The sequence below is a fragment of the Myodes glareolus genome, chromosome 25 (genome assembly GCF_982192425.1).
Source record: "Myodes glareolus chromosome 25, mMyoGla1.1, whole genome shotgun sequence".
NCBI classification, from domain to species: Eukaryota; Metazoa; Chordata; class Mammalia; order Rodentia; family Cricetidae; genus Myodes; species Myodes glareolus.
Window position 1 is genome coordinate 45,844,274 of NC_142050.1, and position 15,947 is coordinate 45,860,220.

The following is a 15,947-nucleotide window of genomic DNA, read 5'->3' on the forward strand; positions in this document are numbered from 1 at the left end:
ACCTATCCATGTATCAGTGATCTGTTCACCACTTTATGTATCTATCATCTAATATACACATTCGTTATATACCCATCTTTTGATCCATCTTTCCATGTACATGTACATCCATGCATCTGATCATTATTCAATCTGGCCATCTCTCTCTCCATTTGTATATCCATTAGTCTATTGGCCCATCTATCTATCCATCTACCTGCATATTAATTTACTATATATCTACAGTTCTAGATACCTATCCATCCATTATCTATCTATCTATCTATCTATCTATCTATCTATTTATCTATCATCTACCTATCTATTTATTTATCCTTCCTCTTGCCTACCCACCTACTGTCTACTTATTTACACATCCACTTACCTATGCCATTCACATGTTCACCTCTCTGTTCATCCATCTGTCCATGTACCCACAGACTCATCCATCTGTCCATATAGTCTCTACCTATCTGTCCGTTCGTCCATCCATTCGTCTATCCAAGGTAGATCATTTTGATCAAAGCTTGGTCTGCCAATCAGAAAAGAAAGTGCTAACCAATCACAGAAACCGAGGCCCCAAAGAGAACCCATTCTGAAAGAGAGCAGGAAGAGGAAGGGCTGTTCTGCATGCACTGACTTCTCTCTGGAAAGTCACAGTGGAGAAACCGTGAGAACTGTGGAGAACGAAGGCCTCATGTGGGCCTCATCCTGCACGAAGGCTCCCAGAGGGACTCCGAGGGTGGGGAGGCCAGAGCTTCTGCTCAGCAAACCGTCCTGATCCTGGCCTGAAGTTCAAGGAGCTAAGTGTCTCATCCAGACAGCAAACATTTATGTGACTCCCTTCTCTCTCCTCAAATTATCAACTGGCAGCAAGTGCTGGTCCCTTCACCGTGCCTACCACTGCCCTCCCTGGGTTGCCAGCCTCAAGGGTCCTTTGCTCCCCAAGTCAGCTGAGCTGCGGCAGTGGGGAGTGCCTGCCTCTGGAGCAGCGCTGTGACCTTCAGCTGAACTGCCAGGATGGCTCTGATGAAGACAACTGTGGTACGTGCTGGACTGAGGCACAGTCCTGAGGGCCCTGTTCCCGCGTGAGTCGCCTTCTAAGCTCTGGCGTACTGTCCCCTGCAGTGGACTGTGTGTTGGCACCGTGGTCTGGCTGGAGTGATTGCAGCCACAGCTGTGGCCTAGGCCTCATCTTCCAGCGCCGGGAGCTGCTGAGACCTCCCCAGCCTGGAGGCAGCTGTCTGTTGGACCAGCTCCGTAGCAAGCCCTGCTTCGTGCAAGCCTGCCCAGGTAGCCTAGCCCCCCAGGAAGAAGTAGGGATTGACCATTTGCTGTGGGAGACCCTCGCCAAATGTCCTGTTCTCCTTGGAAACCCCTGTGTCCAGCTTTTTTAGGGACTCTGGCACAATGAGACCCACATAATCACAGCCTTCAAAGAGCTGTTCTGATACTCACTCTCCTGGCCGTACCCTCCCTTGCATGCCTAGGTAGCTCGGGGAGTTCCTTCACTCAGGGTTCTCCAGCTGTAAGCTGGTAACAGTCATTCCCACTTCCTTCCATGTGTGAGCATGAAGCGAGACAACAGAAGAGGGTATTTCAACCACAGCTGGCTGTACCGCTTACTCGTCCCTGGCTCCATACCTGAAGGCCCTGTAGACCTTACGTTCAGTACGTCTCACACAGTGGCTCCCCAGCCTGCTCTGTGTGCTGCTGAGAGGGTACCCCTCCACACACACACACACACACACACACACACACACGGTTCCCCACAGCGCCTACATCAGGTTCCCGACCCTGGCTTTGGTGGCTTCCTTGTTTCACTGCTGCCAGATGTGCCCCCACTTGAGTGCTCTGCCATTGCAACCTTGCCAGGGGCTGGAACTCTGTTCGTGGAGTCACTGGATGTCTTCCCATGGTTCTCTCACCAATGGGCAGTTTTCCAGAATAAAAGGAGTTGTAGGAATGCTAGGATGCTGCCCCTACCTGCCAGGCCACTGGCTTCCAAGGGGCTGGGAGAGGCTCCCTGGCTTGGCCTTCCCCTCTCTACAAAGCCTGCTATCTCCTCGGAGTATTTCTAGGGGACCCCTTTTTTTCCTCTACAGTGACTGGGGCATGGACAGAGTGGGGGCCCTGGGATCCCTGTAGTGTCTCCTGTGGAGGCGGCCACCAGAGTCGCCAGAGGAGCTGTGTGGACCCCCCACCCAAGAATGGTGGTGCCCCCTGCCCTGGGCCTTCCCATGAGAGGGCCCTCTGCAACTTGCAGCTCTGCCCAGGTGACACAGGTAATGGGAAGCTGGCTGGGAGGGACGTCCCACAGTGGAGCCCCGGGGTTTGTCTCTGGGCCTTCTGGCACCCTCCCTACCCGTGTTCTTTCCTCCTGAGACTGTGGGCCAGGCCGTGTATACGTGAATGCTGAGCTGTGCCAGAAAGGGCTAGTACCCCCATGTCCACCCACCTGCCTGGACCCCAAAGCCAACAGAAGCTGCAGTGGGCACTGTATGGAAGGTGAGACAGAAACAGAAAACGCAAGTAAGAGTTGCCTACCCAAGCCGGGTACTGGCCCTAAGTGGCTTCCTCTCCTTGCACCCAGGATGCCGCTGCCCTCCTGGGCTTTTTCTCCAAGACTCTCGATGCCTGCCGCTCTCTGAATGCCCCTGCCTGGTGGGCCAAAACCTGAGACAGCCTGGGTTGCCCTTCCTGCTGGACAACTGTAGCGAATGGTGAACATGCTGGGCTGAGGGGTGGTGCTGGTCCAGGGTCGAGGCTTGGGGTGAGAGAAGGTGCTGCCTCCTGGGAGGACCGTGGTGAAGGGTGGTATTGAACGGAGGGAGGACAGTGGCCAGAGCTGGTGCCGATGGGTGCTCTACGCCTTCTGTCCTCTGCAGCACCTGTGAGGAAGGGGTGCTGCTGTGTAAGCCAGGGAACTGCTCCCAGCCCTGCGGCTGGTCGGCCTGGTCCCCCTGGACACCTTGCGATCGCCCCTGTGGCTCTGGAGTGAGGGCCAGGTTCAGGTATGGAGGTGGAATGGGCAGTGGACAGACACCAGAAGGATAAGGGAGGCAGGGTACCCGTGGGGAAGGAGGAAGGCAGATGCTGAGGCAAGTCTCTCCTCAGGTCCCCCTCCAACCCTCCTGTGGCATTTGGAGGTGCCCCGTGTGAAGGTGACAGGCAAGAACTGCAGGCCTGCTACACGGAGTGTGGGACAGGTACTGTACGGCAGGAGACTGTCTTCTTCTTACGATTCCCTATCCTGGCTGGTACCTTGGATGGGTAGTGAATGAAGCTGTGCCACAGGAGGCTGGTGCCCCCATGCCTCCTTTCCTGTCTGGCCCCCAATGCCAAAAGAAACTGCAGTGGGCACCGTGGAAGGTGAGGCATAGATGGAAAGTGGAGGTGAGAGTCATGCCCACTCCTCCAAGTTATAGTCCTGGAACCAGTTTAGGTTAATGGGCTTTGGGCTGGGAGAGACAGGCTCTCATGAAGACATCCTGGGTACCTGGGCAGGCTAGCTTGAGTGGGACAGGCATCTGCAGAGACGGGAAGAATGAGGCTTCTGGGCTGGCTGGACGCTTCCGGTGACCAGGGCAGACAGGAACACTTAGAGGCAAGATAAAGGCTGCAGTTTGTCCCTTTGCCTCTGGCGATGCGGTGTCAAGGGAGGTCACTGCAGCGCAGGCCAGTCGCTGCCGGGGTTGGCTTGTGAGGCCGAAGGAGTGATGAGTGTGAGCGGCAATGGGAGGAGGAGGCTGCGGAGTGAGTCCTGCAGTCATGGTGATGAATGGTGGTCACAGGTCACAGGAGACTCTGAGGCTTCTTGACTGAGCGGCTATGAGGATAGGGAATGTACTGTGGGCTGCTGGCTGAACCACTGGGCAGCGTGGGCATGAGCTTGGCCAGGTTCTATGGAAGGCTCTGCCTTAGGTAAGGGTGAGGCATAGAGCTCAGAATAGGGTCCTAAGAGCAGAGGGAGTCACAAGAGTAACGCTTACCCTTGAAGGTCTCTTGGTTTTCCAGACCTGACCCGCGCCCCTCCCCGCAATCTTTGCCAGCCTGGCCGGAGCCTCTATACAATAGGCCTATACTGTCTTTCCTGCCAGAGATACCAGGTTGGACACCCTGGACGTCCTGGTCCTCCTGCTCCCAAAGCTGCCTTGTCCCTGGGGGTGACCCTGGTTGGCGGCAGCGTTCTCGGCTGTGCCCCAGCTCCAGGGACACATTCTGCCTGGGAGAGACCACCCAGGTGGAGCCCTGCAGCTCCCCTGCGTGCCCAGGTATGCCTGGGGAACTTGAGTGGGAAAAGGAGCAAAAGAGAATGATTCCTTGACCCGGTCTGACTCCCAGGAAGGAGGGAAAAAGCAAACTTGGGGATATCCTTAAGCCAAAGTCTCCCTGAAAAAAAAAAAAAACCCACCCAGCATTCGATTGACATTATTTGGGACCACCCTAAATACCTCCCTTTCCCTGCCCATGTCTTTCCACCCATGACCGTGACCTCTGCTCTTCCTAACAGTGCCAAGCGCCTGGGGTTTATGGGCCCCCTGGTCCACCTGCTCAGCCTCCTGTAATGGTGGTGTCCAGACTCGTGGGCGGAGCTGCTCTAGCTTGGCTCCTGAGAATCCTGTGTGCCCAGGACCCCACACTCAGACCAGAGACTGCAATACACATCCCTGCACAGGTGCCAGACCCCTCCACACTCTCAGGTGGCCTCGTCCACCTGAGGTTGTGACCTCTGCAGCCTTTCTCTTCTCGCTTAGCTGACCGTTGGCTTCAGAATAGGCCACACTTAGAGCTAAGGAACCTTCAGGATTTCCAGCATCTCTCCAGGTCCCCTCCTCCTCCCACTTGCTGGGAACCAGATACTGGGCCAGGTGCTTCACTTGCCTCTGACAAGAGCACGTGACCTTGGAGGCAGAACCTACTTACAGGAAAAATCAGGGGGTGCAGCGTCAGCCCAGAGGGATCTATTTCCTTAGCTTCTTGGTCCATTGGGCATTCTTCTTGACCCAGACACTGGTGTCCTGTTCTCAAGAGCATTGGTATCCAGTGGAGCCAAGCCAAGGAGCAAGAGGAGGAAGTGGGAAAGGACTGGAGGGGAGAGGCTTCCTCATCTCCGCCTTGTCACTCACTGCATCAAGGCTTTCCTCCTTGTCAGCATCCCTTCTCTCCTGCCCTGACGCCGACCCCCTCTGTCTTCCCATCTAGCCCAGTGCCCAGGAAACATGGTGTTCCGCTCAGCAGAACAGTGTCACAAGGAAGGGGGTCCGTGCCCTCAGCTGTGCCTGGCACAGGACCCTGGAGTAGAGTGCACTGGCTCCTGTGGCCCTAGCTGCAACTGCCCCCCTGGCCTCTTCCTGCACAATGCTAGCTGCCTGCCCCGCAGCCAGTGCCCCTGCCAGCTGCACGGGCAGCTCTATGCAGCCGGAGCAATAGCTCACCTGGACTGCAACAACTGGTAGGTGACGAGTGGAGGATGGGGCGGAGTCAAAGGGGGAGGGGCTATGCCCCAGAGCTGGGCCGGGATGGACTCACACACATACTCACTCATCAGTGTGTGTGTGTGTGTGTGTGTGTGTGTGTGTGTGTGTGTTGGGAGAGTGTTAGGCAGAGGGTAGGAGCTGAATCTGCTGACAAATGCCCGCCCCAGGCAGTGACTCAGTCACTGCCTGGCTACAACACAGGTATCTACAAGAAATAGTCACCCATCTGACTGTGGGAAGACTGGGTTTCAGATAGTCTTCTGCTATGCAGAATGGAACTATAGGCTGGAGAGAGGCTTTTTTTTTTAAATATTTTTTTATTGCTTGACAAATTCACACATGCGTATATTGTATTTTGACTCTGTTCACCCTCATTCCTCCCTCTAACTCCTTTTAGGTTCACCCCAATCCCTTCCAACTTAATGTTGTTGTCTAGATACTCATGGGTATGGGGCCATCCTTTGGAGAATGGTTTATCCACCAGGGGCCGTGCCCTTAAAGAAGATGTACTTTCTTTCTTCCAATTCCCTTCAGTTGTCATGGCTCCTCTACTAGGGAGCTCATGAGCCCCTCTGGAAGTGGTTTTCTCCTTCCTGAATATAATTGTCTACAATTATATTGGATTCTGCTCTTTGAAGTATCCAGTTCTCAAAGCTGACACCAGGTTTTGCCAGCAGAGGGCACTCTAACATATTTCCCCCACCTCCCACCGCCTTTCCCTTTCCTCAGATTTCTTCATTTCCTCTATCCTTTTTGTCTCCTGGTGCCTCCTCCGGTTCCCTTCTTTAGTGTTTCTCCCCCTTTCTCTTGATTCTTCTGCTAGAATATTTTCTGGAATCTCCAGTGTTTGTCTTGGAGAAAAATGGAAGGGCACAAAATATGCCCACTTCTTCTAGAATTCTAGCTCTTTCTATATCGCCCCTACCTAGCCCTGTCCCTTAAAGTCATTTACAGATGTTGTTTAATAAGTGTACACGAGATAAAAAGGATAAAGAGGTGGCTCTTGGTGAAACTGTGTGACAAAGGGACAGCCCCTACCTGGGGGATCCTGAAACCCAGTGAAGGTGGAGTTGGGAGGGAGGTCCGGGACTAAGAGTCTGAGTCACGTCCTACACGTCATGTAGTGTATTTGGTGGCTTGACTCTCTGTCCTTTGAGGCAAGCATCCAATGCTTCAAGGGCAAGGGCTGGCTGGACCGTGTGTTGGTGCTCACTCAGCCCTCTCTTGGCAGCACCTGCGTCTCTGGTGAAATGGTGTGCACCTCAGAGCTCTGTCCAGGTACGCCCCCCATGCGGTAGTCAGTGCTCAGAGACTATGGGAGACCTTGGACCCTTCCGAGATAGCCTCCTGGGAGTGTTGGTGGTGTCCCAAGAAAGTCAGAGTACGGGACAACTCGACCTGGTTTCTTACATCTGTCCCCACCCCCGCCCCCGGCAGTTACCTGTGGCTGGAGCCCCTGGACTCCATGGACGCTCTGCAGCCAAAGCTGTAATGTGGGCGTTCGACGGCGCTTCAGAGCAGGCACCGCACCTCCAGCTGCCTTTGGGGGTGCCGAGTGCCAAGGTCCCAACATAGATGCTGAATTCTGCAGTTTGAGGCCGTGCCGAGGTAAGAGTGGGAACCTAGGATCAGAGACCCGGTTAAAGAACTTTCCAGAGAGAAGCCAAGATACCCTCAGGACCTGATGAGAGATATAAGGGACTTCCCTAAGGGATGCCACTAGGAGAACAGTCCCCGGAGACCGCTCTAGTCCATTCCCCAAGAGACACCCTCCCGAGAGGCCAGCCCACTTCCGCTCTGAAGGCACCATGTCTCCTAAGGTGGGATGATTCTGTGGGTGAAGAAAGGCGGCATGAGAAGGGAGGGCTGTCTGGATAGCTGGGCTGGAGAAAGAGGTGTGCTGGGTGTGGAGGGTGGGCTCTTTAGCGATCCGGATGCCACCCATAGGTCCCGGTGCGGAGTGGAGCTCCTGGACTCCGTGCTCGGTGCCCTGCGGTGGTGGTTACAGGAACCGCACTCAAGGCAGTGGCCCACGCAGCCCCGTTGAGTTCTCTACCTGTAGCCCGCAGCCCTGTGCAGGTGAGGGACGCCTTGGGGACACTCTAGTTCTCGTTCCCACCAAGCCAGAACACTGTAACACCCCAGCCCCACAGCCCTGTCCCTGAGAACAGTATAGCCTCCATGACAACCGCAGTAATACCCAGAATGGCTGCTTCGCTCTCCATACTGGGGGAAGGCTGAGTGGGTACCCAGAACGGTTGCTTCTCTCTCCCATGCTGGGGGAAGGCTGAGTGGGTACCCAGAATGGATGCTTCTCTCTCCCATGCTGGGGGTAGGCTGAGTGGGTACCCAGAATGGATGCTTCTCTCTCCCATGCTGGGGGTAGGCTGAGTTGGTACCCAGAATGGCTGCTTCTCTCTTCCATGCTGGGGGAAGGCTGAGTGGGTACCCAGAATGGATGCTTCTCTCTCCCATGCTGGGGGTAGGCTGAGTTGGTACCCAGAATGGATGCTTCTCTCTCCCATGCTGGGGGTAGGCTGAGTGAGTACCCAGAATGGCTGCTTCTCTCTTCCATGCTGGGGGAAGGCTGAGTGGGTACCCAGAATGGCTGCTTCTCTCTCCCACGCTGGGGGAAGGCTGAGTGGGCAGGCACTGGGCTGCCCTTTTGTCACGTGTGTCTACAGGACCAGTGCCAGGTGTGTGCCCCAAGGGCCAGCAATGGCTAGACTGTGCCCAGGGCCCAGCCTCCTGTGCCCACCTCAGCACCCCTAGAGAGACCAATCAGACTTGCCAGCCCGGCTGCTACTGCCTTCCTGGAATGCTGCTGCTAGTAAGTATGCCCAACTGCCTGGCCAGAACTGGGACTGCCTCATGGCCTGGGACCTTGGTTTGGCAGGAAAGAGATAGTCAGGGGCCTGGGCAAGGGCAAAGCCAAAGGCTTGGGGCTAGAGACAAAAACTGTTGCGTTAAAGATGCCTTAGATAGCTGTTCCCTTGCTTACGAAAGTAGCGGTGGGTCTAAGGGTTTTATACGTTTGACTCCTTCAAATGTGTGTCCTCTTATCTGTCCATCACCAGCTATGTGCCGAGCACCTACCCTGTGCTCGGTCTGAGGCTGGGTAATCAGGTAAGTGCATGGATAAGAAAGAATACTCAGGCTTCCTACTGGTTCTGGCTAGAGGCATCGCTGTGTTCCCTAATGAAAATGGTTGCACAGTGAGGGATGAGGGCTGGAGTATAAATTACATGCCGCTGTAGAAATTACATGGCTCATGTGAAAAATATATATTTCACATAGTTGATTTCATTTAGCAATTCAGTCTCATGCCTTGCAATGGAAGTGGGTCTTTTTCTTCCTTAAGGAGAATGTCCATGTTCCCATGTGACCCTCAGCTAAGGATCTAATCTTGCCCAATGAGAGAGAGAGACCTGGGTTAAGCCCAGTGGGAGGTTTTTGGGTAGCCCTTTGCTGCGTGCTTCCTTCTCAGGGTCCCCCGGCGTAGTTGTCAGGGTCCCTCGGCGTCCCGGGGTTTCGAGCACCAGTTGCGACGCGCTTCCTGACCAGCAGGAATGAACGCCACTAAAAACGAGAATTCCTTCCCTGGTCACGTCTTTATTCGGAGCACTCGATTGAGGAAAATTGGGGGAAGGGAAGATAGAGCAGGGACAAGAGAAAGCTTAGAGAGAGGAAGTAGAGCCCAGAGGCAGCTGCTTTTAAACGGTGGAGGCTTGAACGCTGTCCTGATTGGTTAATGCTATTCTGCTGTTCTGAGCATGTGCAAGCAAGGGTGCAGGCAAGGGTGCTCAGCCCCACGTGGCTAAGCCAGGTATGGACTTGTATACCTCCAAACTGCAGGACCACCTGTGCCTCCAGGTGGCTTCCTACAGCCCTTGATATGGACTTGAAATTGAGTGCTGTCTTTGACTGGAGCGGGCTGGAGCCAGAATGACAAAGGGTTTTCTTTCTTTTTTGGTTTGTCTTTTTTTTTTAATTTTTTAAAAATTTATTTATTATGTATACAGTATTCTGTCTGCGTATATGCCTGAAGGCCAGAAGAAGGCACCAGATCTCATTTCAGATGGTTGTGAGCCACCATGTGGTTGCTGGGAATTGAACTCAGGACCTTCGGAAGAGCAGGCAATGCTCTTAACCACTGAGCCATCTCTCCAGCCCATCTTTTTTGGTTTTTCAAGACAGGATTTCTCTGTGTAACAGTCCTAGCTGTCCTGGAACCAGGCTGGCTGCGAACTCACAGAGATCCACCTACTTCTGCCTCCCTAGTACTGGAATTAAAGATGTGCGTCACCACAGCCCAGTTTACAAAGGGTTTTCTTTTGCAGAATAATGTGTGTGTGCCTGCCCAGGACTGCCCCTGTACCCACAGGGGGCGCCTTCATCCCTCAGGCAGTGCAGTGGTTCATCCCTGTGAGAACTGGTAAGCCCCTCCCACCCCCAGTTCTGCAGTCAGCAGCAGCAGATATTGGCTCCAGTTAACCAGAGAGATGCCTATTCCCCCGCCCCGCCCTGCCCAGCCACAATCAATCAGCCCTGTCATCTAATCCTGCCTGTACTCCTCCAGTCACCCATTCTTGTCTGTCTTCTCCCAGGTCTTGGGAACATATTCAGTGGGAGATGTAGAGACCGTGAATTAAACTTCCAATAATGAAAAGGAAAAAATTACCTGTCTTCTTTCTCCCAACTAATGTTAAATTTTATGATTGTTGTAACAAAGTATACATACCTGTGCTAATGCACACACATACACACAGACACACACGTCATACACATACACACAAACGTACACATGTTCTGGAGGTAGGGGCCTTGAATAATAGCCATCAATGACCACGCATGTCCTAGATCAAGGTGTTGGAAACCTGGTACTTCTGAGGCACCGAGGAAGCATTTGTCGCACTGTCCATTTTGGCACCAGACTGGCATTTTCTAGCTTGCAGATGGCTGTCTTCTCCCCTTTCCCACCACCTTCCCTGTGTATGTCAGCATCCGAATACCCTTTTCTAACAAGAACACAAATCACACTAGATTGGCCTCGCCCCCCTCCAACAACCGTACTAACTTGTTTACCTCTATTTCCAAATAAGGTTACATCTGCAGGTCCTGGGGGCCAGAGTGTGAGCAAAGGCTCTTGGGTACCATGTGGCCTTGGGAAGCACCCAAGCCTCTGTTTTCCCCTCCAGCTCCTGTATCTCTGGGCTCATCACCAACTGCAGCTCCTGGCCTTGTGAGGAAGGTGAGAAAAGCCTCTCGCTCTTCAGATGCCCTCACGTCCCCTCCCGGCAGCCGTGGGCCTGCTCTGGGGTAGGAGACAGGCCGCAGGAGAGCTGAGGCAGGTGTTATGGTGCCTCTCCATCCTGGATCTTTCTCTTCTCACATTCTCTCCCCCTGCCCATATACCCCAAGGCCAGCCTGCATGGTCACCCTGGACCCCATGGAGTATGTGTTCAGCCTCCTGTAGTCCTGCCCGACGCCACCGGCACCGCTTCTGTATCAAGCCCTCTAGTATGGCACCCTTCACCCCGGCTCTCCTGCCCACAGCGGCCCCCACAGCCCTCTGCCCAGGCTCTGAGGCTGAGGAAGAGCCCTGCGTCCTGCCAGGATGTGACCGTAAGTGGCCCTTTAGGCTGATGCTCGCTCTGACACCCTGGGTGGGGCCATCTCTGGTGTACCTCATCCTTGTACCCGCTGGCTCCAGCACCCCCAAACCCTTTCGCACTGTTCCTTCTTCTGCTGTTCCCTCAGAAGCAGGCAGCTGGAGTCCTTGGGGACCCTGGTCTGGCTGTAGTCGGAGCTGTGGAGGAGGCCTGCGGAGCCGGACCCGAGCCTGTGACCAGCCACCACCCCAGGGCCTAGGGGATTTCTGTGAAGGACCTCAGGCCCAGGGGGAGGCTTGCCAGGCTCAGCCATGCCCAGGTAGCTGCTGAGGATGGGTGGGCCAAGGAGCAAAGAGTAAGAAACTGGGAATCAGTCTTGGGAGTTAGGCCAAGGGCTCCAACCTACCTCAGCCCATTCTGTTCCCCCAGTGACCAACTGCAGCACCATTGAAGGGGCAGAGTACAGCCCCTGTGGACCTCCCTGTCCCCGCTCCTGTGATGACCTTGTGGTGAGTTTGGGCCCCTGTGTTATCCCTACCTGACCTTTGGTTCTGACCAAGGATCAGATCATCTTATGGGAAGCATGGGTATGGCTTTGGGCCCATGGCCTCTTCCCTGGTGTTGGGCAGAAAAGCTGGTGGTTATGGGTGAGGCCCTGGATTTTAGGTTACAGCAATGCAGGCTTGCTCCCTCTGTTGATGAGAGAGCCAGCCGTATCCAGCAGCCCTTGGCATCGGTACAGCCAATGTTTCTAAATGAAAATGCTATTGCAAACACAGCACAAACATGTGGGAGGGGGAGTCGTCCCACTGTATCATCTTAAGTGCCATAAACATTTTGGTGCACAGAGCTTGTGTGTGTGTGTGTGTGTGTGTGTGTGTGTGTGTGTGCACGCGTGCACACGCGCGCACGCGCGTGTGTATGTTTTCTAAGCACCTACGCAGACACTCAAGACACAGATGGAGGCAAACACAGACAAGGTCCCTGAGTCCGTGATCCCACATTCTAGGGGGAGAAAGATAGATATGAATTAAAGATGGGCACGGTGGGAGCTCTGAAGATGAGGATAGAGCTTTGAGGTCTGAGTCTGGAGAGTCAAATATAGACAGGAGGCCAGCAATGGCTCCAGGCAGGCGAGGGAGGAGAAAGGAGTGGCAGAATATGTTCAGTCACTGCAGGCCACCATGGACAAGGCCTGTCCCCAGCTCTTTCCCACACAGCTTCCCTTCCCAGCCAGCTTTTTGAGGCAGCTGCTCCCTGAGTGTTAGGGAGGTCTGGGCATGCCTCGGCTGCCAGACCATCAGTGCAAGCCCCACACTGAGTCTGCAGTCCCTAAGAACTGGGCTTCACATTTGCAGAACGTTGGCTTCCATACAGTCCTTAGGAGCTGAGGGTTTAATCTGTAGGCCCACTCCCGACCCTCCCCTTCTGTGGCAGGGAACTCAGTGGCACGCTGGTTCCCTTCCTGCCCTTCATCAGCTCTTTAAAGAGAAACTAATTGTAAGGTCACACTTTTCTCAACCTCTGGACACCATTCATTCTCACTGAGCTTCCTCGTCATTGTAGGGATGAAATACCGGACAAAGGTAACTTGAGAAAGGAGGGGGGAAGTTCAGCGCTTTGGGGAAGGCATAGCGTCAAGGGCCCAAGGCAGCTGGTCACCTTGCATCCACAGTCAGGAAGCAGAGTGATGAGGCTGCTCCTGTCTTACTCAGCCCAAGACCCCAACCCATGGAATGCTACCACTCACATTTAGGGTGTGTCTCTTTGTTTCCATGGTGATTCTAAATCCCATCAAGTTAGCAATCAAGATTAACCACCACACCCACCTACTACCCTTCCACCTTGGTCCCGGTTCTTTCTAACCCCTCACTTCAGGCTGTTACCCCTGCTTGCTCTGTGTCCCTCCCCACCAGCACTGTGTGTGGCACTGCCAGCCAGGCTGTTACTGTCCTCTGGGCAAGGTGCTCAGTGCGGACGGGACCATCTGCGTGCAGCCCAATCACTGCAGCTGCCTGGACTTGCTGACAGGGAAGCGCCACCGTCCAGGCACTCAGCTGGCAAGGCCTGATGGCTGTAACCACTGGTGAGGAGCCATGCTGGATGGCTGGGGCGGGAGGCCGCTTCCCGACAAGAGTGGCTCCCCCGATGTCTGTGCCTCTAAGCTCTGGGGGTGCAGAGGGTGGTGAACTAGAGATCCCCTGTCCTGGAGAAGATGCAGAGCAGGCCCTTGATGCCTGTCTAACAGGAAGGGAAACTGAGGCAGCCAGCTCCATGTGTCTACTGAGGACTGAGCGTTTGTTCCTGGGAGCAGAGAAGCAGGGCTGGGCAAGCCACAGATAAGGTGCCTGTTCCTGCTGCCTGCCCTCACCTAACTTGCAGGTTGCCTACGTCATTCCCCAGTATAGTGCACCAACTGTGCTATCCCAGAAGGCCAGCTGATGGGACAGGCAGGCTTCTAAGTATGAGAGTAGAAAGAAGGGCATAGACTACACCATGAAAGTGTAAGAGGAAGGGAGAGGTAGGCAGATGAGTATGTGGGAGACCTAGGTCATACTGAACTGCCGTCTTTTCCCCTGGCTCTGCTCTTGCCCAGCACCTGCATGGAGGGGAGGCTTAACTGCACAGACCTGCCCTGCCAAGGTATGTGCTGTCCTACCGGGTGGGGAGGGGGTTAGGAATAGGGGTGTGAGGAGAGTGGTCTTGGGATTGCATCAGCTATATCCAGTACCTACCCTACCCTTCACAGTGCCTGGAGGCTGGTGCCCATGGTCGGAGTGGACAGCATGCTCCCAACCCTGCAGGGGCCAAACAAGAACCCGCTCTAGGGCCTGCATCTGCCCTGCTCCCCAGCATGGGGGTGCTCCATGCGCTGAGGAGACAGGGGAGACGGGAATGGAGCATCAAAGGGAGGCCTGCCCTAATCCTACTGCGTGCCCAGGTGTGATGTGCCCATGAGGCCTGTGCCCCTGTCCCAGAAGCCCGAAATATGTTCTGACCCTGATGAACCTAAGTCCTCCTGGGTCTCCCAAGACAGACGATTCTGTCTCCTTGGTGCAGTGGATGGAGCTTGGAGCCCTTGGGGGCCATGGTCTCCCTGTGACGCGTGCCTGGGGCAGTCGCTTCGAAGCCGGGTGTGCGGCCATCCTCCCACCTCTGACGGAGGCAGGCCTTGTCCTGGAGGCCACCAGCAGAGTCGCCCTTGTCGAGACAGTTCCACCCTGTGCACAGGTGAAGGCTTCGGGGGTGAGGCCGTAGAGAGTCCTTTGTAGGTCTAGAGAAACGCTGGCGCTGTCCACCATGGGTTTCTTCATAGAACCATTCAAAGGGCATTCATCATTCTGGATGAGGTGTCACGTCACAGCCGATGTGCGCATGACAAGAGGCTCTTACCCCTTGGGGAAGCTCCTTAACACTAACTATCTTACTTTTTTCCTAGACTGTGGAGGGGGCCAGGAGCTCTTACCCTGTGGGCAGCCCTGTCCTCACTCCTGCCAGGACCTGTCCCTTGGCAGTACGTGCCTGCCAGGCTCAGCAGGCTGCCAGTCTGTTTGCGGGTGTCCCCCTGGTCAACTCTCCCAGGATGGGCTGTGTGTGCTCCCTGCTGACTGTCACTGCCACTTTCAGCCTAGGGCCATAGGTCAGTAGCATCTTCCTTGTACTTCCCCCTGCCACCCTCTTCCCCCCAGCAGCCCTCTGAGCTGCAGCACCGCTCTGCCCAGTTCTGCATCCCTACCCGTGGGACCCAGGCCCAGGCTCCAGGTTGGGAACTGGAAGCCCTGCATTTCCCACATCCTGGGCTAGTGCAGGTTAGAGAGCTTCCAGCACCTTCCTCCAGGACATGGATGCTGTTAGTGGGGTGCTAAATGCAGGAGTATAGGATGTGGGGTGAGGTAAAGGCTGCTGTGCTGTCTAGAGGCTCCATCCTTACTCCTGTGGCCCTCAGGGATCCCTGAGAACCAGAGCCGGTCAGTAGGGTCCACGCTCAGTTCCTGGGAGAGCCTGGAACCTGGAGAGGTGGTAACTGGGCCCTGTGACAATTGGTAAGCAGATTGGGGGTGAGCTGTGGAGCGGGGCAGTGGTACCCTCGGGGACATGGATGAGGCTCTGTCACTGAAATCCCTTTCCTCGTCCCCAGCACCTGTGTGGCAGGCATCCTGCAGTGCCATGAGGTGCCCAGCTGCCCTGGTCCTGGGATGTGGAGCTCCTGGGGACCCTGGGAGAAATGCAGTGTCTCCTGTGGGGGAGGGGAGCAGCTCCGCTCTAGGCACTGTGCCCGACCCCCATGCCCTGGGCTGGCTCGACAGAGCCGGACTTGTCACAGCCAGGTCTGTAGAGGTGAGCCCAGCCAGCTGCTACCCAATAATCTCTTAACCTTGAGTCCCATCAGGTCCCTTGACCCTGACTAGTAATGAACAAGTAAAGGAGGAAGCAGTCAGATTATGGGGGAGCCTTTGGGGAAGGGGCACTGCCGAGGGGTTGAACACTGTGACTTTCAGGTCACAGAAGAGGTGGGCACAGAGGTAGGCACTGAAGGCAGTGGATCAGACAGGGCACTGATTCCAGTGTTGTCTCAGAGACAGGCTGCCCAGCGGGCCGACTGTACCGTGAATGCCAGCCCAGCGAGGGGTGCCCCTTCTCTTGTGCTCACCTCACGGGACAGGTGGCCTGCTTCTCTGAGAACTGTGAGGAGGGGTGCCACTGTCCTGAGGGCACCTTTCACCATCACTTGGCCTGCGTCCAGGTGAGAACTCAGCTGGGCAAGAGTCTGAGGCTGGGCCCTCGTTGCCCCTAAGGGGTCTGTGGCCTCTTTGATGGTCCCTTTTGTCATGTGACCTTAAATAGCCCTCAAACCTGAGAGGCCTTTGCAGTTGAT

At 55.1% G+C, this 15,947-nt stretch overlaps 1 protein-coding gene across 1 annotated transcript in view; it reads left to right on the forward strand.

Annotated features, from left to right (window-relative positions):
• LOC146889580 (SCO-spondin) overlaps positions 1–15,947 on the forward strand; it is a 56,175-nt gene that overhangs the window by 25,837 nt on the left and 14,391 nt on the right. The window contains exons 48-74 of the mRNA XM_087901751.1: positions 853–1,023; positions 1,108–1,272; positions 2,085–2,264; positions 2,365–2,487; positions 2,573–2,702; positions 2,868–2,993; positions 3,097–3,188; positions 4,080–4,253; positions 4,493–4,657; positions 5,185–5,434; positions 6,691–6,737; positions 6,897–7,067; positions 7,407–7,538; positions 8,144–8,289; positions 9,800–9,894; positions 10,658–10,710; positions 10,881–11,084; positions 11,220–11,390; positions 11,501–11,580; positions 12,988–13,157; positions 13,668–13,714; positions 13,821–14,012; positions 14,132–14,302; positions 14,511–14,711; positions 15,018–15,114; positions 15,210–15,409; positions 15,649–15,815. Coding sequence (XP_087757877.1) covers positions 853–1,023; positions 1,108–1,272; positions 2,085–2,264; positions 2,365–2,487; positions 2,573–2,702; positions 2,868–2,993; positions 3,097–3,188; positions 4,080–4,253; positions 4,493–4,657; positions 5,185–5,434; positions 6,691–6,737; positions 6,897–7,067; positions 7,407–7,538; positions 8,144–8,289; positions 9,800–9,894; positions 10,658–10,710; positions 10,881–11,084; positions 11,220–11,390; positions 11,501–11,580; positions 12,988–13,157; positions 13,668–13,714; positions 13,821–14,012; positions 14,132–14,302; positions 14,511–14,711; positions 15,018–15,114; positions 15,210–15,409; positions 15,649–15,815 — 3,920 coding nt within the window. The remainder of the gene's footprint in view (positions 1–852; positions 1,024–1,107; positions 1,273–2,084; positions 2,265–2,364; positions 2,488–2,572; positions 2,703–2,867; positions 2,994–3,096; positions 3,189–4,079; positions 4,254–4,492; positions 4,658–5,184; positions 5,435–6,690; positions 6,738–6,896; positions 7,068–7,406; positions 7,539–8,143; positions 8,290–9,799; positions 9,895–10,657; positions 10,711–10,880; positions 11,085–11,219; positions 11,391–11,500; positions 11,581–12,987; positions 13,158–13,667; positions 13,715–13,820; positions 14,013–14,131; positions 14,303–14,510; positions 14,712–15,017; positions 15,115–15,209; positions 15,410–15,648; positions 15,816–15,947) is intronic.